Source organism: Macaca fascicularis, chromosome 14 (genome assembly GCF_037993035.2).
Source record: "Macaca fascicularis isolate 582-1 chromosome 14, T2T-MFA8v1.1".
In the NCBI taxonomy this organism is placed as follows: Eukaryota; Metazoa; Chordata; class Mammalia; order Primates; family Cercopithecidae; genus Macaca; species Macaca fascicularis.
Genome location: NC_088388.1, coordinates 47,471,202 through 47,496,392, shown reverse-complemented (window position 1 = coordinate 47,496,392; position 25,191 = coordinate 47,471,202). Strand labels below are relative to the sequence as shown.

The window sequence follows — 25,191 nt, the reverse complement described above, 5'->3', positions numbered from 1 at the left end:
GGTATGCCAGTTAACAGTTTCTTTATTTTGAGCTCCACATCCACCCTTTTGCCCTAACTGTGATGCTGGAGCTGGACCCTGTAAGCATTTCTCCTTTGCCAGTTGGGCATGATGTTAATCTTCACACACAGAGGGTGTTAGAGGGCCAAGCAGGAGACGAAGGCATCTTTTCCTGATCGTGTGTGCTTTGCTTCCTTTCAGCTCCTGTACAGGACACCCAGTGGCACTCGCCCCAGAGATCTGAGTGGCATCCCAAGGCCAAGGCAGTTTCCTGACAATTTCTGTGGCACCTCAGTAGGACGTCCATGATGTTCACCAGCAGCCCACTTATCTTAATCAGCTCGGGCTGCTGTAACAAAATAGTACAGCCATGCTGTGAGTTGGAGTTTCAAGATACACATTTTGGCAAGATATAATTCAGTCCAGAGCACTGCCACTTTCACAGCTGGCTTCCCAGGGGGTGTGATAACATCCTCTCTCCTGCCCCCAAGCAGACAGTTTCCCAAATTTGTCGCAGGAACCCTAGCTGCATTCCCAGAGTTAAGTTACACCCTGGGCAGGTTCCTGCCAAGTTTCATTAATACCTCAATGGAGTTTGTTAGTTTTGGTTTGAAGGACCCAGTAAATTATTTGCCATCCAATGTCAGTCTTGTGAGGGGCCCAATCTCAAATTTATACCTTCTCATATGCTGTACTCTTAGAAGTTAATGCTGCTATCAGTTAATAATTCTTTATATTAAAATTTCCCTTTTCAAATTACTGCCTGGTTTCTGTCTTCCAAAGGGACCCTGACTGATGAAACAGTTCTCTATCTGGCTCTCTCTTCACTGCCACGACTTCCATAATTTTGATCTAGTTAAGGTCCAGAAACTCAGAAAACATTCATAAAAGGAGTCGCATTACATATTTAGACTTGAAATAAGGCAACAAAAACAGAGTGGAAGAGAACTGCATTGGAGGTATTTTTTAGACAGAATGGGTAGAAATTCATTAATGCCTGAATTTGTAGGTGTTGCTGAGAAATGAAAGGAAGATTGGGGTGGCAGTCATTGAGGCAGGATTTCATGATTCAATTGTCTGTGTCCCCTGCCTCCAGAAACAGAGATCACTGAGGAACGAAGAACTGGGGGACAGAGAAGGCAACAGGAAATAATTGACAGGAGATGAGAAGCCTGGACAAGGAAGGGACTGGAAATAGCAATAATGTATCCACAAGGGTCTGGAAAAAAGGAGGTCTGACTTGTGGAGGGGTTGATGCAGGTGTCTGCGCTATGACTGCTAAGAATGTCTCCTCACATCCAAACACACAGCCTACCTAGGCTCACCCTTCACGTGAGTGTGCATTGATTTCCCCTTTGTACCAAACAGGCAGCACGCACCAAAAGACCACACTGTTTCAACAAATTCAACCTCTTAAGCATTTATTAGATGCCTATTGTATGCCATATCTCAGCCTCTGTGGACACAGACCTCACTAACTTTGTATCCCTGCCCTGAGGGCCTCACAGCCAGGTCTCCTGAGAGCAGACTGAAGAGGAAGCTCAGTACTTCTCAGGCAGGCCAGCAGGTCGGAAGTGATTGGGGTCTTTGCCACTCCTGCCCCATTCATTAGCAGCCTGATCAGCCAGTGTGTCCTCCGCACCATGGCCCAGGAGTTTCTGGATATTCTCTCTGGCATCACTGTAGTCCAGGCAGGCAAGAGGGAGATTAATCACCAGGCCAGTGAGCAACAGCCCACCCTCCCATTCTCCCTTGGAATGGGGGTTCCAAGGGAGGGCTCTGAGAGGAGCCCACAAAGGCCAAGGAAGGAGGGGTGAAAACACTGACCCTGCCTGGACACCGCCCCACTCAGCCAGGCTGGGCTCCCCTAGGCTGGATGAACAGCACCCAGAGAGGGAGGGTGAGGAATCACTCGCTCCTACCATCACTCAGACCCTCACACTGAGCACAGAGGCAGAGAGAGGGCAAGAGGAGGAGGGTCTGCAGCCTCTAACTTCTCTACAAGGAGCTCGCCTCCCTCCTGATTGTCCAAGGCAGGCAAGCTCTGCTCACCCAGCCCTGGCATCCCAGGAACTCCAGTTACCTGATCACTTCTGCGGCCCAGACACCCCCAGGTCCCCGTTGGGCAGCATCATAGTTCCCCCTAGCATGGAAGTATTTGTCTGAATTTTTGTAATTGGCTTCTTTCATGTCAGAGTAGGCTCTCCACATGTCCCGAGCCCCTGGAAAGGAAAGGCAAGGCAGAAGGGACATCAGGAGAACATGAAGAATCCAACAACACCTTAGAGGGGAATGATAGAAGGACAAATCTTCCACTGACTTCAAGCTTTCAGCCTGCGATCGTAGCAGCCTTGGATACCGTGGGTTGAGAAGCACATTCCTTTATCCTAGTTGGCTTCTCCAGGTCCCCTGGTGAAGAGCCACTGCTATAGAATGAAGCTGCCTATGATAAGATCCAGGAGTGTATAGGAATGAGGTGGTGACATGAAATACTGATGCTGAGAAAGGTGGCAGACACAGAGCACCTCCGCCCTGACTACTAAAATATATATTCTTGCAAATGGAATACATCTCATTGTGACCTGAGTCCCACCGACTGCTAGGAGCATAAAAGTCCCTAAACACTTTCTCAGTAGGCTGTACTGATGCTGTGGGTTGCTTGAGGAAGTAATAGAGCAGTGGTGCTCGGCCTTGGCTGCACTTTCTTTTTTTGTTTTTTTAGACGGAGTCTCGCTCTGTCACCCAGGCTGGAGCACACTGGCGCGATCTAACTCACTACAACCTCTGCTTCCTGGGTTCAAGTGATTCTCCTGCTTCAGCCTCCCGAGTAGCTGGGATTACAGGTGCCTGCCACCACGCCTGGCTACATTTTACTGTTTTTAGTAGAGACAGGGTTTCACCATGTTGGCCAGGCTGCTCAGAAACTCGTGACCTCAAGTGATTCATCCACCTTGGCCTCCCAAAGTGCTGGAATTACAGGTGTGAGCCTTGGCTGCACTCTCTAATCACCCAGAGAGAAACTGAAAGTCCCAATGCCCAGGCCACACCCCAGGCCAGTTTCTGCAGACTCTGTTGGAGAGTTGCAGGCATGGGTAGTTCAGGTGATGCCAAGGCGTGCCTGAGATTCATAACCATCAAGCTCTAGGAGCTGGTCAGTGATGCGTCTACCTGGCAAGAGCTCTGACCTCAAGCACAGCTGGGCTCAAACCTCTGCTCTGCCACCTGCTGACTGGCAGTAAGTCCCTGGGCAGCGGTCTCAGCTGCTCTAAGCCTCAGCTTTGTCACCTTCAAAGAGGGGAGGATGCCTGCCTCACAGAGTCGTTCTGAAATTCAATGAGAAGATGCTCTGATCCTTGTGGGAGTTTGATGCACATCAGTTCCCATCTCCTGTCAAGAAGGCTGGAGAAGGAATGGAAATGGAACAAACCTGGAAGGGAGCCCCTGACAGAGCGAGGCTAAAGAGCCGTGTACATTATCCAACTAGGAAAGCAAAGAAGGAAGGAGAAAGAAGACAGAAGGGTCAACAGCCTTAGTCATGCTCTTATGAGATTTATGCTGAGGGACATTTTATACCAATCGCAGGCCTTATTTTGCATCTTCTACTCAAAACAAAAGCTCAGCTACTCCTGGAAAGGATGATTGTTCTTTCTCTGAGCAACTGACTGACTCTCTAAGTTGTTGAGCAGCTCCCCAGACATCCGGCACATCCTGAACATTGGGCACCACAACCTAAGGCAGCGGCTCAAACCTTAAGAAAGCACAAAAATACCCCGTGTGCGTTGTTACTGGATCTCCCGTCCCTTACGGCTCAGGAGATGTGTTTTTGATACACCTTGCAGCGGCTTCTGAAACGTGATCCATCCGCTGAACACACCGAGAAGCTGCACTACGGGGAAAGAAGATATTCCCAGCAGCTCTGAAAGACCCGAGATGGGCAATCCAGCAAAGCCTAGTTCATGACAGGCCCTAGCAACGCAGACACTAGCAACTCTGTGGTTCAAAAGCAGCCTTCCGAAAGCATCATTTCCCCCATTTGATCAGGTCCAGGATGATGCTTCTCTTCAGAAATCCTGCATACCTTCTGAAGCCTTACCGTCATAAGCCTCACCAAGGAAGGAAAACCAGCTTCGGCTGCTGACACCCAGGACCAAGGAGCAGAAAACCAGGCCCGTGAGAAGCTTCATGGTGCTGAAATGAAAGGAGAAGTCAGGCAGTCGCCCACAAGAGTGGCACAGCTTTCCTTGGGACTTATATTCCAACGAGAGCCTGGTTATTTCCACTGGATCTTATTAGAATCTTAGTGGCTCATCTAGGAAACCTTGCAGCAGGACCTCACTCAGAGCCAGAAGCCCTTGGTTCTGAACCCATCAGCCCTAAAGCCTGACTGTGTAAGAGGATGCCAACGTGGCATTGATGGAGAAAGGCGGGAGCTACGACCAGACTGTCACTCCCTCAAGTAGCCTGTAATTCCCCACAACGCATTTACCGTGTGTTCCCTCTGCCCAGCACAGAACTCAACATGGGATAAACACAAAGTAAGATCACAATTTTTTATTCTTAAAGCTTTTAGCACCTGGTATTCCCAGGTGGTCTCCCATCCAAGTACTACCAGGCCGACCCTGCTTACCTCCCTAGATCCGAGGAGATAAGACACCTTCAAAATGGTCTGGCTGTAGGCCCCAGGATAACTATTTTTTAAAGGAAATGACAATCTTGTTGGGAAAGAGAAAACAGAGTAAGTTTTAAAGTCACTCCTTGGCGTACTCCTCACCTGATCTATGCTGGAGCTGAGCCGTGGGTCCCTGTCTGCCAGGGAGAGGTGGCTGCTATTTATGCTGAGCCTTCCCTGTTGGGCTCTTGGGAGGGAAGAAAAGCTGGATGTGGTTCCTGGGGAAAGTCCCTGCAGGTCATTTCCCCTACAAAACGGTCTAAGACAAGTTCCTGGACGCCAGTGGTTTCTTCATCCCGGGTCATTTATCCCAGTTGTGCAACCTGTGGGAACAAGATAGGTTTGCTGTGCATGGCAGCTGTCAGGGCAGGAGACCAGCTCTGCTCCTCAGCATTGAGGGGGCTGAGGCTGCAGAGTTGAGAGTGGGAGCCCCGTGATGGTGGCACCTGGGCTGCTGGAGGGCATGGAGGGCAGCTTTTCAGTCAGCTCCTGACTATACTGGTCATTTCCTCAGGATGGGCCCTGCTGGGCCACATGGCAGATGGCCCTGACATGAAGTCCCTGTGAGTTCATGTCTAAAGCCTTTAAGTTTTAAAATGGACAGCCTACCCCTGCCACATCTCATGTGTGCCCTGGAAGGCTCCTTCCACCCCTCTGTCTGGATATCCTGAGATTTCTCGGCACAGAAAATCTCTGCTCAGCTGGCCTAGCCAATTTGGAAATGCCTTTTCTAAGCTGGCTCCTGAGCCGAGGGCAATGTAGAGCAGGGCACTTTCTGCTGCTCCTGCCTAGTCCTGGAGCCCCACCTTGGGAGAATGCGAGTGTGGTGCATTAAATTGGCAGCCCAGCTGGGGATGTGCCCGGCTCCCAGGCAGGGAAGGATGGGAGAGCTCTTGTTCTGCTCTATTATCATGGAGGGATGCAGGGGCCACACAGTTCACTCTCTCATGAGAACATCAACAGGGTCAGATTAGCTCTGCAGAGGCTTGTGGAGGAGCATGGTGGCCAGAGATGGGTCAGTACCAGAGCCCAGCAGGGCTGAGGCCAGGACATGCAGAGAGGCTGGTGGACATAGCAGCAACTCTGGTTTCTTCTTCTGCAGTCCATGTTCATACCCTGAGGGCTAGGCATTTGTAATAACAAACAAAAAATTTAGAAATGGGCCAGGCACAGTGGCATGTGCCTGTAGTCCCAGCTACTTGGGAGGCCAAGGCAGGAGGCCTGCTTGAACCCACAAGTTTGAGGCCACATTGGACACATGAGGACAACACAGCAAGATTGTCTTTAAAAACATTTTTTTAATCTCTGAGAAATGGGTGGGGCGAGGAGGTAAAGGATGGCCAAACGCCCCATAAATAGCAAATGCGTGGCTCCCGTGTGAACAATGACATTGTAGACTCTGCTCTGACACCTATGCATTGACACCTCCGCCTCTCCCACTACATCCTGCCACCTTAAAACCATTGAGAGTGGTACCTGCTGGAACGGGTCTACACACACAGTCACACATCTTTTAGGCAGGGTAGTTGACACTCCCAGGGAGAAAGAGTTCACAGAGAGATGCTAAATGTTTCCAACTCGGTAGAGAAAATAATAGTACATCATGATCAACCAGGGTTTATTCCAGGGATTCAAGAAGAGTTTAATATCAGAAAAATCTATCTTTGTAATTCACTGTACCAGTAATCAAAGGAAAGGACTGTACATTTATTTTACTAGATGCAGAAAATGAATTTCATAATTGTCAACATCTATTGATGATAAGGAAAATGTATAACAAAATAAAGAGACCCTTTCTGACTTGAGAAAGGATAAATATGAATATGTTATAGCAACAGTTCTCAAACTGTTTTCCAGGGAACCCTGAGAATCCCTCCTTAGGGAGGCTTTGATATCAAAATTATTTTTAGAATGGTACTAACACACTGTTTTCATGTTTCAGTCTCATTTTCTCATGAGTACACACAATATGATAAGTTCATTGATATGAGTGCGAATTTCCACATTGTAACTGACTTTTCAGAAGCTACCACTTGTTGAGTTTGGTATAGTATAGAATAGCCACAATTGCCGGGTGTGGTGGCTCACGCCTGTAATCCCAACACTTTGGGAGGCAGAAGCGGGTGGATCATGAGGTCAGGAGATCAAGACCATCCTGGCTAACACGGTGAAATCCCGTCTCTACCAAAAATTTTAAAAAAATTAGCCGGGCGTGGTGGCGAGTGCCTGTAGTCCCAGTTACTCAGGAGGCTGAGGCAGGAGAATGGCATGAACCCGGGAGGTGGAGCTTGCAGTGAGTCATGATTGTGCCACCACACTCCAGCCTGGGCGACAGAGCAAGACTGCGTCTCAAAAAAAAAAAAAAAAAAAGAATAGCCACAATTATCTAAAAATACCATTAAGATACACTCCCCCTTTTCAACTATATATCTCTGTGAGGCTGACTTTTCTTCATATACTCCAATCTAAACAACATATTAAAACAAATTGGATGGTGAATCAGATAGGGAAATCCAGGTATGAAAAAAAAAATCAGACATGAAAAATTTTCAAGAGGGTAAAACCATAGTACTCTTCTTACTAATTTTTTCAGAAAATGGCTTTTACATAAAATATATTATTTATGTTAACATATAGAAGATTTATAAATTTTTGAAGAATTGATAAATGTTTAAATTTTTTTTTTCTAATATGGTAAATACTGATAAATAGAGTCCCCATAAATAAAAGTTCTTTGGGGTCTTCAATAATTTTTAATAGTGTAATGGGATCCTGAGACCAAAAGGTTTGAGAACCATTGCTCTACAGCAAACATGTGTAATGAAGACACTTCAGGTGATAAAGAGGCCACAATGGCAGGCGTGGTGGCTCACACTTGTAATCCCAGCACTTAGAGAGGACGAGGCAGGTGGATCATTGGAGGTCAGGAATTCGCGACCAGCCTGGCCAACATGGTAAAACCCTATCTCTTCTAAAAGTACAAAAATTAGTCAGATGTGGTGGCAGGCACCTGTAATCCCAAGTACTCAGGAGGTTGAGGCAGGAGAATTACTTGAACCCGGGAGGTGGAGGTTGCAGTGAGCTGAGATCGTGCCACTGCACTCCAGCCTGGGCAACAGAGTGAGACTCCATCATGGGGCGGGGGGGAAAAAAGGGCCAAGATATCCAGTTGTTACTGCTACTGTTTCACATATCCCTGAAGGACCTGCCCAATGCTTAAGAAACACAAGGAAGGTAAGAGGTGAAAGAGAAGAAATGTAACGATCATTGTTTCAAGATGACACCATCTTTTACATAGAAAACCTGTCAGAATCAAATGGCAAACTATTAGAACTGCTAAGAGAATTCAGTGAGGCTGCTGTATTCATAGCGAAATTTTAAAAATTGATAGCATTTCTCTGCAACAACAGTTACAAAATATAGCAAAATGTAGTACCAAAAATATTATCTAGGAAATAACCTCTTACAGAGAAAATTTAGTCTGTTAAAGGATAGAAAGTGGCACATCATGTCCACAGAGATTATATTTTAGCTTAGCAAAGATACCAATTCTCCCAAATTTATTTATAAATTAAATGCAATGTGAATCAAAATTTCCCACTGGAATTTTTATCTGGAATGCAACAAATTCTCTTTCTTTCTTTCTTTCTTTCTTTCTTTCTTTCTTTCTTTCTTTCTTTCTTTCTTTCTTTCTTCTTCTTTTCTTTCTTTCTCTCTCTCTCTCTTTCTTTCTTTCTTTCTTTCTTTCTTTCTTTCTTTCTTTCTTTCTTTCTTTCTTTCTTTTTTGTTTTAAGGCAAAGTCTGCCTCTGTCACCCAGGCTGCAGTGCAGTGATACAATCTCAGCTCACTGAAACCTCAACCTCTCCAGCTCAGGTGAACCTCCCACCTCAGCCTGCCAAGTAGCTGGGACTACAGGTGCACACCACCAGGCCTAGATACTTTTTGTATTTATTGTAAATAAACCTGCGTTGGCCTCCCAAAGTGCTGAAATTACAGGTGTGAGCCACCACACCCAGCTAACAAATTAATTCTTTATAATAAATAAGTTATCTATGAAAAGTTCAGTCAGCCGGGTGCAGTGGTTCACGCCTGTAATCCCAGCACTTTGGGGGGGCTGAAGCAGGCGGATCACCTGAGGTTCGGAGTTTGAGACTAGCCTGACCAATCTAGAGAATCCCTGTCTCTACTAAAAATACAAAATTAGCTGGGCGTGGTGGCACATGCCTGTAATCCCAGCTACTTGGGAGGCTGAGGCAGGAGAATCGCTTGAACCCAGGGGGCAGAGGTTGCGGTGAGCTGAGATTGCACCATTGCACTCCAGCCTGGGCAACAACAGCGAAACTCCGTCTCAAAACAAAAAAGAAAAGTTAAGTCAATGAAAAGTTAAGTCAATTAAAAAAGTAAAAGTTGTGGTGTTATTTTGTGTGTGTATATATATATATATATATATATATATATCTTTTATTTGAGACCGAGTCTCTTTCTGTTGCCCAGGCTGGAGTGCAGTCGTGCACTCTCTGCTCACTGCAACCTCTGCCTCCCGGGTTCAAGTGATTCTTGTGCCTCAGCCTCCCGAGTAGCTGGGATTACAGGTGTCCACCACCACACCCGGCTAATTTTTGTATTTTTAGTAGAGACGGGTTTTCACCATGTTGGCCAGGCAGGTCTCAAGCTCCTGACCTCAGGTGATCCACCAGCTTCAGCCTCCCAAAGTGCTGGGATTACAGTTGTGAGCCATCGCGCCGGCCGTATATTTTGCTTTCCATCTGCAGCTCCTGGATCCTAACTCCTTGTTATATTGTTGGGCACTGTAGGCCTCATTAAACAGAATCTCTGTCTATTACCTTCTCCTGTCCTTCTTCCACCTGCCCCAAGCAAGACTCTAATTTGATTGTGGGCCTCATTCCAGAAAGGGCCTTGCCTCATACCCTGGAGGAAGGAATGTTGCACAGAGAGGCGAACAGACAAGCCTTGCTGGGTTTGTATCACATGCTTTTTGTCCAATCACATTTCTGCATGGTTGTCAGTCATGCCTACGTAATGAAACCTCCATAAGAACCCACAAGGACAGGGTTCAGAGAGTTTCCAGATAGCTGAACACTATCTGGAGAGTGAACACTTCTTGGAGAGTGGCACACCCAGGGAGGACATGAAAGCTCCACGCCCCTTTCCCCTTACCTCACCTTCCACATCTCTTCATCTGTATCCTTCATAATATCCTTTATAATAAACCAGCAAATATGTTTCCCTGAGTTATGTGAGTCACTCCAGCAAATTAAATGAACCCAAGAAGGGGGTCATGGGAACCCCAACTTGAAGCCAGTCAGTCAGAAGGTCCAGAGGCCCAGACTTGCAACTGGGGAGAAAGAGGGAGAGGCCTTAGGGACTGAGCCCCCAACCTGTGGGATCTGACACTGTCTCCAGGTAGGTAGTGTTGGAACTGCATTTGAGGACACTCCTGGTGTCTCCTGCTTGGTGTGTGGGGAGAAAAACCCCACACCTTTGGTTATCGAGATCTTCTGTGTTGATGATCATTGCTGTTTGAGGGCAGAGGGAAAAAGCAGTTTGAGAGAGTTTTTCCCTGACATGAGTGAAGAGGGGACATGTACTAGTCTCTGAGATGTGGAATCAAGGGATCTGCCGCAAGTGAGGAGACCACTAGGAACCCTGCCACAGTCTTTGGGGCAGAGGGTGTCTCGGGGGCAGAAGAAGCGAGAGTTGTTTGCAGTAGCAGTTACGTCCAAAGTGGGCGCCAGGAAAGTAGGGCTGCACAGCTTTGCAGAACCTCCTTACTCCCGGCCTGAATGAAACCATTTCCTGTAAAGTGCTAAGCGTAAAGTTTGTCAATGGAGACCCACAGAGAAGTGCGTGTACCCCACCCCACCATCCCACAGGAAATGTCGGAGCGATGTTGGACTGTATCTAGGCAAGGAATGGTTCATGAGATGTGGTGGAGATGCTGAGGGCCCATGGACATCAGATCCTACTCTACCTGTGCCAGGACACGCCATGCGCATGTGTTTCAGGCCACCAGGCGACAGAAGTGTTGCATGAGGTATGAAACGGGCACCTGGGAAAGAGGAGTGTGAACAGCAGATGGGACACACTGGGGACAGTCATAGGAATGAAATGTCCCAGGACGGATGCAGGCAGGCTATGGAGGACTTAGTGAGGACTGCTCTCCAGGTGGGAATTGTGGAGCAGGAGACTGGATGGAGACTGGAGGTGTTTTAAGTAGGGAAGCCGACTTGCAAAGGTGACCAGGGAAAGCATGTCAGCCAAGGATGAGACAGGCACTGGCAAGACTCTCAGACAGCCTGGCTTGTCTAAGCAGAATGCCTGAGCCATGCCAAGGGTGCCTCGCAAGTTGTATTAATCATGTCCTTTCATTCTGTGTTTTTGGTGCTTGGTATCTGGGCCCTTGCTGACCCTGAGGGACCATTTCTCTCAGAGCTAGTCAAGTCCTAGAGATAGTAAATGACTCTCATGGGAGCACACCCTCCATGTGCAGGCCAACCAATCCAGAGTCCACACTCCCACCCACCTCCTTTATCGAGCTCTCACATCCTGGGGCACCATCCACCTGTCCTAATCACTCAAAGACCACGTCCCAAATAACTAGGGACAGCCTCCATGCCCCTGCACCCATTGAAATTATTCATGCTAGCCAATCCTAAACCTGTGTATGCTGCCACGCCATTCCTTCCTGCAGAAACACAGTAAGGATTCTTCCTACACCTCCCCTACTTCCTCTGCTCTCTGACTTACCCACTTGCTTCCTGGTGCAGTCCCCTGTGGCATAGTTCACTCTCTTCTCTTGGGAACTGTGAGTAACAGGCTATCTTCTCAATGGCAGTCATCTCCTGAGCTGTTGGCCTTGCCATACCTAACTAATAATAAAACCTATATTCTAAGGCAAAAAAAAAAAAAAATAGGGTCTCACTCTGTTGCCCAAGCTGGAGTACAGTGGTGTAATCATGACTCACTGTAGCCTCAAACTCCTGGGCTCAAGCAGTTCTCTCATCTCAACCTCCCGAGTAGCTGGGACTTCAGGCACACACCACCATGCCTAGCTAGTTTTCTTATTTTTGTGTAGATACAGAGTCTCTTTATGTTGCCAAGCCTGGTCTTGAACTCCTGGGCTCAAGTGACTCTCCTGCCTTGGCCTCCCAAAGTGCTGCAATTACAGACATAAGCCACCATCATGCCCAGCTCAGAAATCTTCTTATTAAAAGTATTTCAAGAAGAGAAAGTCAAAAATGTTGAACATATATATAGATAGATAGATACAGATAGAGATATAGATATAGATATAGATATAGATATAGATATAGATATAGATATATAGTGGGGGGCAGGCATGGTGGCTCATGCTTGTGGTCCTAACTACTTGAGAGTCTGAGGTGGGAGGATCACTTGAGCCCAAGAGTTAGAGGCTGCCGTGAGCTACAATCCCGCCACTGCACTCCAGCCTGAGCAACAGAGCAAGACCTTGTCTCCAAGAAATAATAATTTAAAAGAAAAATATGAAGACATCTTGTTGTGGGCTGCAAAAAAATTAATAAAAGTCAAATTAAATTAAAATGTGTAAATGGGCTGGGAGCGGTGGCTCACGCCTGTAATCCCAGCACTTTGGGAGGCCAAGGTGGGTGGGTCACTTGAACCCAGAAGTTTGAGATCAGCCTGGCCAACACGCGGAAACCGCATCTCTACAAAAATTATAAAAATTAACCGGGTGTTGTGGTGTACTCCTGTAGCCCCAGCTACTCGAGAAGCTGAGGTGAGAGGATTGCTTGAGCCTGGGAGATCAAGGTTGCCGTGAGCTGAGACTGCACCACTGCACTCCAGCCTGGGTGACAGAATGAGACCCTGTCTCCATAAAAAGAAAAAGAAAAAGAAAAAAAAGATGGAAAAAGATATGAAAAACCAACAACAGAAATACTCACACATCATCAATGGGAGGGAAGCATCTTGAGGCAGCAAAGCGGGAGTGCTAGTAGAGAGGCAGATAGGACACTGGACCTGAGGCATTAAGGAAAGTCAGGATTTGGAGCTTACGAGTCTCTCATTGCAGATGGGATGGGGCTGGAATGAATGCCTGAGCAAACACAAAGCATTTCCTTCCCTAATGACTCCCTACAGTCTAAAGAATCCCCCATTAGGCCAGGCACAGTGGCTTACGCCTGTAATCCCAGCACTTTGGGAGGCTGAGGCGGGTGGATCACGAGGTCAGGAGATCGAGACCATCCTGGCTAACATGGTGAAACCCCGTCTCTACTAAAAATACAAAAAAAATTAGCTGGGTGTGGTGGTGGGTGCCTGTAGTCCCAGCTACTCGGGAGGCTGAGGCAGGAGAATGGCGTGAACCCGGGAGGTAGAGCTTGCAGTGAGCTGAGATCACGCCACTGCACTCTAGCCTGGGCAACACAGAGAGACTCTGTCTCAAAAGAAAAAAAAAAGAATCCTACATTAGAGTTGGGGAAATGGGCAGTCCTGGTGGAAGTTAGGGAACAGATTTGGGACACATTATATCCAGCTGGACCACAGGAGGCCATAAGCTCAATTCTTCCTTGACTCTGAAACCTTTCGCTGGTCCTAATGCCTAGTAATTCTAGGCCTTTCCCAGTTGTGCTAGGCCTGGAGGTGAACACATCTATGTGCCAAGAAGGAAAGGTATGCCAAGCAGGGGCTCAAGTCATCCTTATCCTCAGTCTGTCTATGAGTGGTATGTACCCCAGCTCCTCTTGTAAGATCTGCTGGGGTTAGGTCTCCTGGCTGTGAGTTCCCCATACCTGGGCATAAATGTAGTGAGCCTGAGTTCCCAAATAAGGTTGGGGGCTCCAGAGAGGTGGAGGACCCTGTCTCTGGGAAGTGTGCCCACCCAGCAGGTCTGACAAGGAAGATACAGTACTGGGGTTATGGAAAAAGGCTATGTGTCAAGAGACCTGTGTCTCCATTTACGCACAGAATCATCTTTAATTAATGGGAAATTGGAAGGCGAATCACTTGGATCTGAAAGTACCTTTTGTTTATTGAACCACTGTGTTGTAAATCACATCTCTCTGAAGGTAAGAGAAACCAGGGAGTTACAAAATGTTTAGGAGAACTAAACAGGACTCCCTGTTTTGCTAACTAATCAGATTGAGACAGGCTTTCTGGTAAATCTACAAATTTGATGTTGTTCAGTCATAAGTAGTAAATTTCCTATGTTGGATTTTCCTGACAATTAATGTGAAAGGAAAAGGAGTATTTTTGACAAAATATTTCATTGTTCATCTAAACTGAAAACTTCTCTATTTTTCAAAATTGCTATCCATGTTTAAAGATGTAGATATTTGAATAGCCTAACTGGTACAGAAGGTTTAATGGGTTTAATGATGATTTCTTTTCTTTTCTTTTCTTTTTTTTTTTTTTTTTTTTGAGACAGAGTCTCGCCCTGTCTCCCAGGCTGGAGTGCAGAGGCACGATCTCGGCTCACTGCAAGCTCTGCCTCTTGGGTTCACACCATTCTCCTGCCTCAACCTCCAAAGTAGCTGGGACTACAGGCGCCCACCACCACACCCAGCTAATTTTTTTTTTTGTATTTTTAGTAGAGGCGGGGTTTCACCATGTTAGTCAAGATGGTCTCAATCTCCTGACCTCGTGATCCACCCGCCTCAGCCTCCCAAAGTGCTGGAATTACAGGCGTGAGCCACCACACCTGGCCTTAATGATGATTTCTAAGACATACCTATAAATTACTTGAAATTGAAACAAAACTTAAGAATTATTGGAATTTTAAGACCAATTTTCCCCTTCTCAAATGAGTTATTAGTTTCATAAATACTATACAATTCCATAAGAGATTTGGGGTTTTGAGATGTCTATTTTTTTTTTTTTTCAGACGGCGTTTCACTGTTGTTGCCCAGGCTGAAGTGCAGTGGCGCGATCTCGGCTTACTGCAACCTCTATCTCCCAGGTTCAAGCGATTCTCCTGCCTCAGTCCCCCAAGTAGCTGGGATTACAGGCACCTACCACAACGCCAGCTAACGTTTTGTATTTTTAGTAGGGACGGAGTTTCACCATGCTGGCCAGGCTTGTCTCGAACTCCTGACCTCAGGTGATCCACCTGCCTATAATTTATTACTCCCTTTTGCAAATGTTTAAAAGGAATAAAGTGAAATATTTTTAAACAGAATGCAGAGTTCTGTTGTCCTTTGGCAATACCAGTTCCAGACTCTGAGAGTGGCTCTGACTGTTGCCGACAGTGGGCTAGTGACCAAATCCCAACATGCTCCCCCTGCGAGTCCTTCACATGACCCGATTCATTCATCAGTTAGAGGCCAGCAGGCTTCAGAGAGGCGTGAGCCTCAGCCAACAATCTATAGGGCAAGAGACACAGAACTCAACGCAGACAGGTTTGGATTCTGGTGCCTAAAGAATGCAACTTCGAAACTCCGAGCCAGGAGGAAAGGGTTCTCTCTCCATCAGAGGGTGTGGGCTTTGTGAGGAGGGACACACAGCAAACACAATTAAGAGTCCACCCCTTAATTAGAAAGTTGGTCCTTTTGTGTTCCTGGTGATTCACTTGCTAAGTGGAAGAAACAGGAGGGAATCTTTTCTCCTGCCGTCCCGGTAATCTGGCCTGGCTTTACTTCTGTAAAGTGGCGGGAGACCTTTTGACAGCTGAGCCATTTCTGATTTCATTTATTTTAATAAGACAGGGTAGGAATGAGCAATGATGTTAGTACTGGGGGACTGTTGTTCTTTGGGAGAAATAATCTTAGAATGGTTAGTGACACCCCTTGCTTTCTCTTTTCTTTCATTATACTTTTTGTACACATAATTCTTTCCCATTTATTTATTGGAATCTTACTGATTTATTATAAGTATAAGCTTTGTGTCTACACATGGATAACCAGTTTTCCCCAATTATAAGTCTCTTTTTCATGGAGGCACAGCCTAGACCTGGTTAGCCACCATCTCCCCTCATTGTATGCCCAATGTCTATTGTAGTATCTGCTGCATAGAAGGAACTTGATGAGTGAATGGATGATTGATGATGAATCAATAAATGAATGAACATGTCATTGTAAAAAATTCTAAAAACCTAGAATAACACAAGCTGTTCCCACTACCTAGAAACACAGATACCAGTTGATGTAAAACTTTCTAGGTTGTGTTTCATCATGGGAACACGTCTTTGAACAAAAATGGGATCATATTCTATTTCACTCTTTCCCTTAAGAGATTGTCCATACTTCTCCAGGTCATTAAATGCTATTCCACAGTACCAGTATATGGCAGAGGCAAGGTCATACCAGGTCTGTCTGAATCCAGGGCTTGGCTCTTAACTTCTAGTCATACTGCTTCCAAGTCTAGGTGGCTGGGTTTTAGGATCTGTGATGGGAACTCAGTGTCACAACCTCTACTGGAAAGGTATTCTGGTGTTTTGTAACAGGACTTTCTGTTAGAGATAAGCATGGCAAAATGGGATGGAGACAAAGTTCAGGTTTCTGCTGCCAGGAGCTGAGATTGCTGTGACCAATGGCATTCTCCCAAACCAAATAATCCAACCTGGAATTACCATAAACCACTCATCATCTTTTCAAGTTCCCAGAAAAGAACATTTGTTAAGGGATGGAGGCAAGGAAGTGGAGAAGAAAGAGCACTGGCCAAGGTATCATGAGTGTCCTGCATTCTGGTCCTTCAATGAGCCATTTATCTTCTCTGCAGCTTCTCCATCTGATAGGAGTTTGGAGGCAGAGTTTTTCTTAATGTTAAAAGACAGTCATGCCTAGAAGATATGGTGTACATGTTAGAAAGAAGGGACTGGCTGTGACTCTATAAAAAATGAATTCATGAACAAACAAATTACCCTTTCCCAGGGAGAAAGCTTGGATCCAGTAATTAGAGATCTCAAAAAGTAGAAGACCCGGCCTGCGAGGCCTGTGGCCTCCAAGTTTCAATACTGTGTGTCAGCTTTAAAAATGAGTTTCTTGCTGATAAATGTCCCCAGATTAAGCATGTGCTGAAAGTACTCCTTTTCCACTTTCACTAGCCACTCTTTCCTTCCCCTCCTCCCTTGTCCCTTCATTCTCTCCAGAACTTCTGCTAACTTTCATTCTCTTCAGGAGTTCAGCACAGTTGGGAGAAGATCAGAAAGTCATCCTCACTGTTTTTATTTTAGTCCACTTGGCCTTTGGGGAGTAGTTCCACTGGCTCATAAGTATCAGCCCCCCACAGCACAGCACCCCACACTGAGCCCGAAAGCAATAAAGAATCCCAATCTGCTGTCACTAACCAGCACGCTCAACCGCCATGTCCTTTACCCTTCTTATCTCCCTGCTTTCACGTCACATCAACTAATTTCCCTAAGAGTCAGAGTCAGCCTCACCTCTCCCTACAGTCTGCCCACCCTTCTTCTACTACCTTCCAGTGAGTTCCTCAAAAGAAGGGTCTGCAGCGAGGATGCCCCTTTATCTCCGCCTGTTTCCTTCCCATTACAAAAACCTGAAACCTGTCTTTCCCGTGTTGATTTCACTTTATTCTCATCTTTACCCACGGGGTCTGCCTCCTGCAATTCCTCCTAGACAACAGAATGGGAAAGAGGAGTCCTTGTCCTCTTTGCTCTCCATGACCATTTCTCTATTCTTCACCCCCAGTTCTCTGTGATGTGTCCTCTTTGAAGTGCCTGATAAATTCATTACCACCTTCCCTCCAGTCTTACTAATGTTATCTACACAAGTGATTTCCAAACAGGAAGATTTTCAAACACTGATTCCTGAAGATCACCCCCAACTCGCTGAACTGAGACCGAGACCTCCAAAATTATGGATTAGGAATCTGTATTTTTTTTTTAATTTATTATTATTATTTTTTTTTTTTGAGACAGAGTCTTGCTCTGTTGCCAGGCTGGAGTGCAACGGTGCAATCATAGCTCATTGTAACCTCAAACTCCTGGGCTCAAGTGATCCTCCCACCTCAGCCTCCCAAGTAGTGAGGACAACAGGAGCGTGCCACCATGCCCAGCTAACTGTTAATTTTTTGTAGAAATGGAGTCTCGCTATGTTACTCAGACTGGTCTCAAACTCCTGACCTTAACCCATCCTCCGCCTCCGCCTCCAAAAGTGTTGGGATTACAGTTGTGAGCCACCGTGCCCAGCCTAGAAATACCCACTAGAAGCTTCTGTGTAGACAATCTGCTTAGTGATATTTGGAGACAAAGTATCTCTTTATTGTATTTGTTGACAAAACTCTCCAGTCCTCTCCCATCTTCACGGAAAACTTTCACGGTTCATTCACAGCCCTCTTTCCAACATATTCACCACCAATACTCTTATTGACAATAACTATATTGTTGAACCTTCCAGTATACTGGATTCCCGGATCATGGCCCCCTCAAAGCCCTGATATGCAAATATCTGGGAAAAGAATGCTCCAGAGGAAAGGAACAGCTAATCCAAGGCCCCTAGGGTAAGATGTGCCTGGGAGTTTGGAGACCAGTGTGGCTGGAGCAAAATGAGCAAGAGGAGAGAATTGGATGATGAGTTACGAGAGGAAGGAGCTAGGACAGTTTGAGTAAAGTTTGAAAACCATTATAAGGACTTGACTTCAACTATAAGTGGAAGTGGAATCCTCTGGAGAGTTTTGAGTGGAGAGTGATAGAAGTTGTCTTGTGTTGTAACAGTCTGGCTGCTATATTGAAAAGACACTAGTTGGTGGCAAAGGTGGAAATGTGGAAGCCAGTTAAGAAGCCATCATAACCCAGAAGATGATGCCTAATAACATCTCTCTGGGAGCAGCAGAGAGCTGATAAGGGTTTGCCTTCTGAATGTTTTTTGACAATTAATGTAAACATTTCAAGTAGGCTGAGACTTTATTGCATATTAACAATGTCCATGTTCATCTCTAAATGACTAATACTAAACATCATTGTTCCAAAGCTTTTCCATTTTTCTTAACCTTCAACCTGTCAATCTATTGCAGATGACTTCTACTTCACTCATGCACTGACTCTTTCAATCAATAAAAGTGACCGAGAACCTGCTACAGGTGAGGTGCTGTGTTTGGTGTAAAAGAGACAACAGTTATCTGTCAATAAGGCTGACAAGGTTCCCATCCCTGTGTTTTGTGCAGTCTGGGTCAAACTCAGAAATGCAAACAGGTGGAGAGCAATGAGTCCTATGACTGGTAAAGGAAAGGGCCTGCTGGTTTCCCTCAGGATCTCTGTCCTTCATCTCAAAATGCATCTTCCTTGTTATCTCTCCTCTCCTGCCTGTCTCAGAGGAAGACCTGCTCCAGCTACACTCTGGGCAACCCTATCCCCAGTGGTCCTGTGGGCCCTTGGTCATCAAAGTCTATGCTGTGCCCTATCTTTTACTCTCAGTCACTCTCTCTGTTAACATTCTCCCTGTGCCCTGTAACTCTCCCTCATCTTTAAATGAATCCTCCTCCTTTGACTTTTGCATGTATTCAGTCATACAATTCAACAAGCATTTATTGCACAGTGATATTCAATTTGCCACTTGCTAAAAGTCTGAACCTTGGCAGCTGAATGTAATCAGAAAAAAAGTACAACTGCTATGACTAGTCTCACTTTAAATTCATGGTCATTAACCTTGAGCTACCGTACAATCCACTACCTTTCTCAAGTTCAGTCACATTCTTCCTCTCCTAGATGATCACTTTTTACTTCTCTTCTCTTCTGAAACTTCCCACAACTCCTCGTTCATTCTTTTCTCAGTTGACAAGTTTGCTTCCTATTTCATCGAAAAATAGAAGCAATCAGATATGAACTTTCTGGCTGGGCATGGTAGCTCACGCCTATAATCTTAGCACTTTGGGAGTCCAAGGCAAGAGGACTGCAGGTTAGGAATCTGAGACCAGCCTGGGCAACATGGTGAGACTCCCAATGTACTAAAAATTTTAAAAATTACCCAGACGTGTTGGCAAACAACTGTAGTCCCAGCTACTTGGGAGGTTGAGATGCAAGGATCACTTAAACCTGGGAGGCTGAGGCTGCAGTGAGCCATGATCACGCCACTGCACTCCAGTCCAGGCAACAGAGCAAGACCCTGTCTTGAAAGAAGAGGGGACGAAAGGAGAGGAGAGGAGAGGAGAGGAGAGGAGAGGAGAGGAGAGGAGAGGAGAGGGGAGGGGAGGAGAGGAGAGGGGAGGGGAGGGGAGGGGAGGGGAGGGGAGGGGAGGGGAGGGGAGGGGAGGGGAGAAAAGAAAGGAAGATCAGGTGAGGAGTAGGCCAAGGAGTGTTTTTTAAACTTACTGTTTTCTCTTTTCCAACAAGATTGTCATTTCCTTTAAAAAGTAGTTATCCTGAGGCCTATATTCATAGAATTCTGAAGGTGCCTTATCTCCTCTGATCTAGGGAGGTAAGCAGGGTTGAGCCTGGTAGTACTTGGATGGGAGACTACCTGGGAATACCAGGTGTGAAAGAAAGAAAAGAAAAGAGGAAAGAAAGAGAGAGAAAGAAAGAGAGAGGTAGGAAGGAAGGAGAAAGAGAGAGGAAGGAAGAGAGGCAGAAAGGAAGGAAGGAAGAAAGGAAGGAGGGAGGGAAGGAAGGAAGGGAGAGGAAGGAAGGAGAAAGAGAGGGAGGGAAGGAGGAAGGAAGGAAGAAAAAGAGAGAGAGGAAGGAAGGAGAAAGAGAGAAGAAGGAAGGAAAAAAATGAAAGAGTGAAAATGAACGAGAGAAGAAGAAACCACAGTTGCTGCTATGTCCACCAGCCTCTCTGCATGTCCTGGCCTCAGACCTGCTGGGCTCTGGTACTGACACATCCTTTCTTCCTTCCTAATTTCCTAATTGACTAGGCCAGCTGAGCAGGGCTTTTCTGTGCCGAGGAGGTAAATCTCGGGATATCTAGACTGAGGGGTGGAAGGAGCCTTCCAGGGCACACATGAGACATGGCAGGGCTAGGCTGCCAGTTTTATTTTGTTTTGATTTAGAGACACGATCTTGCTCTGTCACCCAGGCTGGAGTGTAGCGGCATTACAGCTCACTGCAGCCTTGACCTCCTGGGTCTCCAGCAATCCTTCCGTTTCATCCTCTTGAGTAGCTGGGATTACAGCTGCACACTACCACAGCCGGTCCATTTATTTTTATTTTTTGTAGTGACAAGGTCTTACGATTTTGCACAGACTGATCTTAAACTCTTGACCCCAAGTGATCCTACTGCCGTGGCCTCCAAAAGCATTGGGATTACAGGAGTGAGCCACTGTGCTGGACTTAGTCTGTCAGCTTTGAAGCTTTAGATATGAACTCAGAGGGACTTGATTTCAGAGGCATCTGCCATGTGGCCCAGCAGAGCCCATCCGGAGGAAATGACAGTACAGTCAGGAGCTGGCTTCAAAGCCGCCCTCACTCCACGCCTTCCAGCAGCGCAGGTGCCGCCATCACAGGGCTCCCACTCTCAACTCTGCAGCCTCAGCCCCCTCAATGCTGAGGAGCAGAACTGGTCTCCTGCCCTGACAGCTGCCATGCACAGCAAACCTATCTTGTTCCCACAGGTTGCACAACTGGGATAAATGACCCGGGATGAAGAAACCACTGGCGTCCAGGAACTTGTCTTAGACAGTCTTGTAGGGGAAATGACCTGCAGGGACTTTCCCCAGGAACCACATCCAGCTTTTCTTCCCTCCCAAGAGCCCAACAGGGAAGGCTCAGCATAAATAGCAGCCACCTCTCCCTGGCAGACAGGGACCCACGGCTCAGCTCCAGCATAGATCAGGTGAGGAGTACGCCAAGGAGTGACTTTAAAACTTACTCTGTTTTCTCTTTCCCAACAAGATTGTCATTTCCTTTAAAAAATAGTTATCCTGGGGCCTACAGCCAGACCATTTTGAAGGTGTCTTATCTCCTCGGATCTAGGGAGGTAAGCAGGGTCGGCCTGGTAGTACTTGGATGGGAGACCACCTGGGAATACCAGGTGCTAAAAGCTTTAAGAATAAAAAATTGTGATCTTACTTTGTGTTTATCCCATGTTGAGTTCTGTGCTGGGCAGAGGGAACACACGGTAAATGCATTGTGGGGAATTATAGGCTACTTGAGGGAGTGACAGTCTGGTCGTAGCTCCCGCCTTTCTCCATCAATGCCACGTTGGCATCCTCTTACACAGTCAGGCTTTAGGGCTGATGGGTTCAGAACCAAGGGCTTCTGGCTCTGAGTGAGGTCCTGCTGCAAGGTTTCTTAGATGAGCCACTAAAATTCTAATAAGATCCAGTGGAAATAACCAGGCTCTTGTTGGAATATGAGTCCCAAGGAAAGCTGTGCCACTCTTGTGGGCGACTGCCTGACTTCTCCTTTCATTTCAGCACCATGAAGCTTCTCACGGGCCTGGTTTTCTGCTCCTTGGTCCTGGGTGTCAACAGCCGAAGCTGGTTTTCCTTCCTTGGTGAGGCTTATGATGGTAAGGCTTCAGAAGGTATGCAGGATTTCTGAAGAGAAGCATCATCCTGGACCTGATCAAATGGGGGAAATGATGCTTTCGGAAGGCTGCTTTTGAACCACAGAGTTGCTAGTGTCTGCGTTGCTAGGGCCTGTCATGAACTAGGCTTTGCTGGATTGCCCATCTCGGGTCTTTCAGAGCTGCTGGGAATATCTTCTTTCCCCGTAGTGCAGCTTCTCGGTGTGTTCAGCGGATGGATCACGTTTCAGAAGCCGCTGCAAGGTGTATCAAAAACACATCTCCTGAGCCATAAGGGACGGGAGATCCAGTAACAACGCACACGGGGTATTTTTGTGCTTTCTTAAGGTTTGAGCCGCTGCCTTAGGTTGTGGTGCCCAATGTGCAGGATGTGCTGGGTGTCTGGGGAGCTGCTCAACAGCTTAGAGAGTCAGTCAGTTACTCAGAGAAAGAACAATCATCCTTTCCAGGAGCAGCTGAGCTGTTTGTTTTGAGTAGAAGATGCAAAATAAGGCCTGCGATTGGTATAAAATGTCCCTCAGCATAAATCTCATAAGAGCATGACTAAGGCTGTTGACCCTTGTGTCTTCTTTCTCCTTCCTCCTTTGCTTTCCTAGTTGGATAATGTACAGGGCTCTTTAGCCTCGCTCTGTCAGGGGCTCCCTTCCAGGTTTGTTCCATTTCCATTCCTTCTCCAGCCTTCTTGACAGGAGATGGGAACTGATGTGCATCAAACTCCCACAAGGATCAGAGCATTTTGTGAGGCAGGCATCTTCCCCTCTTTGAAGGTGAGAAGGTTAGAGCAGCTGAGACCAGTGCCCAGGGACTTACTGCCAGTCAGCAGGTGGCAGAGCAGAGGTTTGAGCCCAACTGTGCTTGATGTCAGAGCTCTTGCCAGGTAGACACATCACTGACCAGCTCCTAGAGCTTGATGGTTATGAATCTCAGGCACGCCTTGGCATCACCTGAACTACCCATGTCTGCAACTCCCCAACAGAGTCTGCAGAAACTGGCCTGGGGTGTGGCCTGGGCATTGGGACTTTCAGTTTCTCTCTGGGTGATTAGAGAGTGCAGCCAAGGCTCACACCTGTAATTCCAGCACTTTGGGAGGCCAAGGTGGATGAATCACTTGAGGTCAGGAGTTTCTGAGCAGCCTGGCCAACATGGTGAAACCCTGTCTCTACTAAAAACAGTAAAATGTAGCCAGGCGTGGTAGCAGGCACCTGTAATCCCAGCTACTCGGGAGGCTGAAGCAGGAGAATCACTTGAACCCAGGAAGCAGAGGTTGTAGTGAGTTAGATCGCGCCAGTGTGCTCCAGCCTGGGTGACAGAGCGAGACTCCGTCTAAAAAAACAAAAAAAGAAAGTGCAGCCAAGGCCGAGCACCACTGCTCTATTACTTCCTCAAGCAACCCACAGCATCAGCACAGCCTACTGAGAAAGTGTTTAGGGACTTTTATGCTCCTAGCAGTCAGTGGGACTCAGGTCACAATGACGTGTATCCCATATGTAAGAATATATACTTTAGGTCCGGGTGCAGTGACTCACGCCTGAAATCCTGGCACTTTGGGAGGTCAAGGCGGGGGATCACGAGGTCAGGAGCTCGAGACCAGCCTGACCGACATGGTGAAATCCCCATCTCTACTGAAAATACAAAAATTAGCCAGGTGTAGTGGCACATGCCTGTAATCTCTTCTACTCAGGAGGCTGAGGCAGGAGAATCTCTTGAACCCGGGAGGTGGAGGTTGCAGTGAGCTGAGATAGCACCACTACACTCCAGCCTGGGCGACAGAGTGAGACTCCGTCTAAAAAAAAAGAATACATACTTTAGCAGTCAGGGCAGAAGTGCTCTGTGTCTGCCACCTTTCTCAGCATCAGTATTTCATGTCACCACCTCATTCCTATACACTCCTGGATCTTATCACAGACAGCTTCATTCTATAGCAGTGGCTCTTCACCAGGGGACCTGGAGAAGCCAACTAGGATAAAGGAATGGGCTTCTCAACCCACGGTATCCAAGGCTGCTACGATCGCAGGCTGAAAGCTTGAAGTCAGTGGAAGATTTGTCCTTTTATCATTCCCCTCTAAGGTGTTGTTGGATTCTTCATGTTCTCCTGATGTCCCTTCTGCCTTTCCTTTCCTTTCCAGGGGCTCGGGACATGTGGAGAGCCTACTCTGACATGAAAGAAGCCAATTACAAAAATTCAGACAAATACTTCCATGCTAGGGGGAACTATGATGCTGCCCAACGGGGACCTGGGGGTGCCTGGGCCGCAGAAGTGATCAGGTAACTGGAGTTCCTGGGATGCCAGGGCTGGGTGAGCAGAGCTTGCCTGCCTTGGACAATCAGGAGGGAGGCGAGCTCCTTGTAGAGAAGTTAGAGGCTGCAGATCCTCTTGCCCTCTCTCTGCCTCTGTGCTCAGTGTGAGGGTCTGAGTGATGGTAGGAGCGAGTGATTCCTCACCCTCCCTCTCTGGGTGCTGTTCATCCAGCCTAGGGGAGCCCAGCCTGGCTGAGTGGGGCGGTGTCCAGGCAGGGTCAGTGTTTTCACCCCTCCTTCCTTGGCCTTTCTGGGCTCCTCTCAGAGCCCTCCCTTGGAACGGTGAGAATGGGAGGGTGGGCTGTTGCTCACTGGCCTGGTGATTAATCTCCCTCTTGCCTGCCTGGACTACAGCGATGCCAGAGAGAATATCCAGAAACTCCTGGGCCGTGGTGCGGAGGACACACTGGCTGATCAGGCTGCCAATGAATGGGGCAGGAGTGGCAAAGACCCCAATCACTTCCGACCTGCTGGCCTGCCTGAGAAGTACTGAGCTTCCTCTTCAGTCTGCTCTCAGGAGACCTGGCTGTGAGCCCTGAGGGCAGGGACACAAAGCAGGGAGAGGGCACACAATAGGTATCTAATAAATACTTAAGAGGTGGAATGTGGAAACTGTGTTATTCTTTGTGGTATAGACTGCCTGTTTAGTACGAAGGGGTGACCCATGCACATCTAGGCAAAAGTGGAGCCTGGGTGGGTGGGAGACAACTCCTGGGCACACAGGGCATCCTGGGCATCCCTGATCAAGGGCATGATGAGTTCAGTGACCACCCCCACAGGATCCCAGGGGCTTCAGCAGCATCCCA

General features: G+C 47.1%; 2 protein-coding genes across 6 annotated transcripts; one reads left to right on the top strand and one right to left on the bottom strand.

The window, feature by feature from the left end:
• Nucleotides 1-1,404: 1,404 nt before the first annotated feature.
• On the bottom strand, nt 1,405-4,804 carry SAA2 (serum amyloid A2). 3 transcript variants are annotated; one of them, XM_065527713.1, is made up of 5 exons: nt 4,772-4,804; nt 4,628-4,688; nt 4,094-4,188; nt 2,084-2,222; nt 1,405-1,680 (listed from the first exon to the last, which is right to left on the bottom strand). In XM_065527713.1, the coding sequence occupies exons 3-5, from the start codon at nt 4,182-4,184 to the stop codon at nt 1,542-1,544; spliced, it is 369 nt and encodes a 122-aa protein (XP_065383785.1). In that variant the 5' UTR covers nt 4,185-4,188; nt 4,628-4,688; nt 4,772-4,804; the 3' UTR covers nt 1,405-1,541.
• Nucleotides 4,805-21,358: 16,554 nt separating this feature from the next.
• Nucleotides 21,359-24,989, top strand: SAA1 (serum amyloid A1). 3 transcript variants are annotated; one of them, XM_005578456.4, is made up of 5 exons: nt 21,359-21,391; nt 21,475-21,535; nt 21,975-22,069; nt 24,214-24,352; nt 24,740-24,989. In XM_005578456.4, exons 3-5 carry the CDS (start codon nt 21,979-21,981, stop codon nt 24,876-24,878), a joined length of 369 nt encoding a protein of 122 aa, XP_005578513.3. In that variant the 5' UTR covers nt 21,359-21,391; nt 21,475-21,535; nt 21,975-21,978; the 3' UTR covers nt 24,879-24,989. The 3 variants fall into 3 exon arrangements, with proteins under 3 accessions (XP_005578513.3, XP_005578512.3, XP_073870204.1); XM_005578455.4 differs by lacking the exon at nt 21,475-21,535; XM_074014103.1 differs by having other exon boundaries at nt 21,359-21,535.
• The last annotated feature ends 202 nt before the right edge of the window (nt 24,990-25,191 follow it).

Bases quoted from the DNA above. Each gene is read 5' to 3' on its own strand.
- SAA2 (XM_005578452.4), bottom strand. From the start codon at position 4,184: ATGAAGCTTCTCACGGGCCTGGTTTTCTGCTCCTTGGTCCTGGGTGTC. The intron at 2,223-4,093 runs GTAAGGCTTCAG...TTTCCTTTCCAG, and splicing joins CCTTGGTGAGGCTTATGACG to GGGCTCGGGACATGTGGAGA. The intron at 1,681-2,083 runs GTAACTGGAGTT...CCTGGACTACAG, and splicing joins TGGGCCGCAGAAGTGATCAG to TGATGCCAGAGAGAATATCC.
- SAA1 (XM_005578455.4), top strand. From the start codon at position 21,979: ATGAAGCTTCTCACGGGCCTGGTTTTCTGCTCCTTGGTCCTGGGTGTC. The intron at 22,070-24,213 runs GTAAGGCTTCAG...TTTCCTTTCCAG, and splicing joins CCTTGGTGAGGCTTATGATG to GGGCTCGGGACATGTGGAGA. The intron at 24,353-24,739 runs GTAACTGGAGTT...CCTGGACTACAG, and splicing joins TGGGCCGCAGAAGTGATCAG to CGATGCCAGAGAGAATATCC.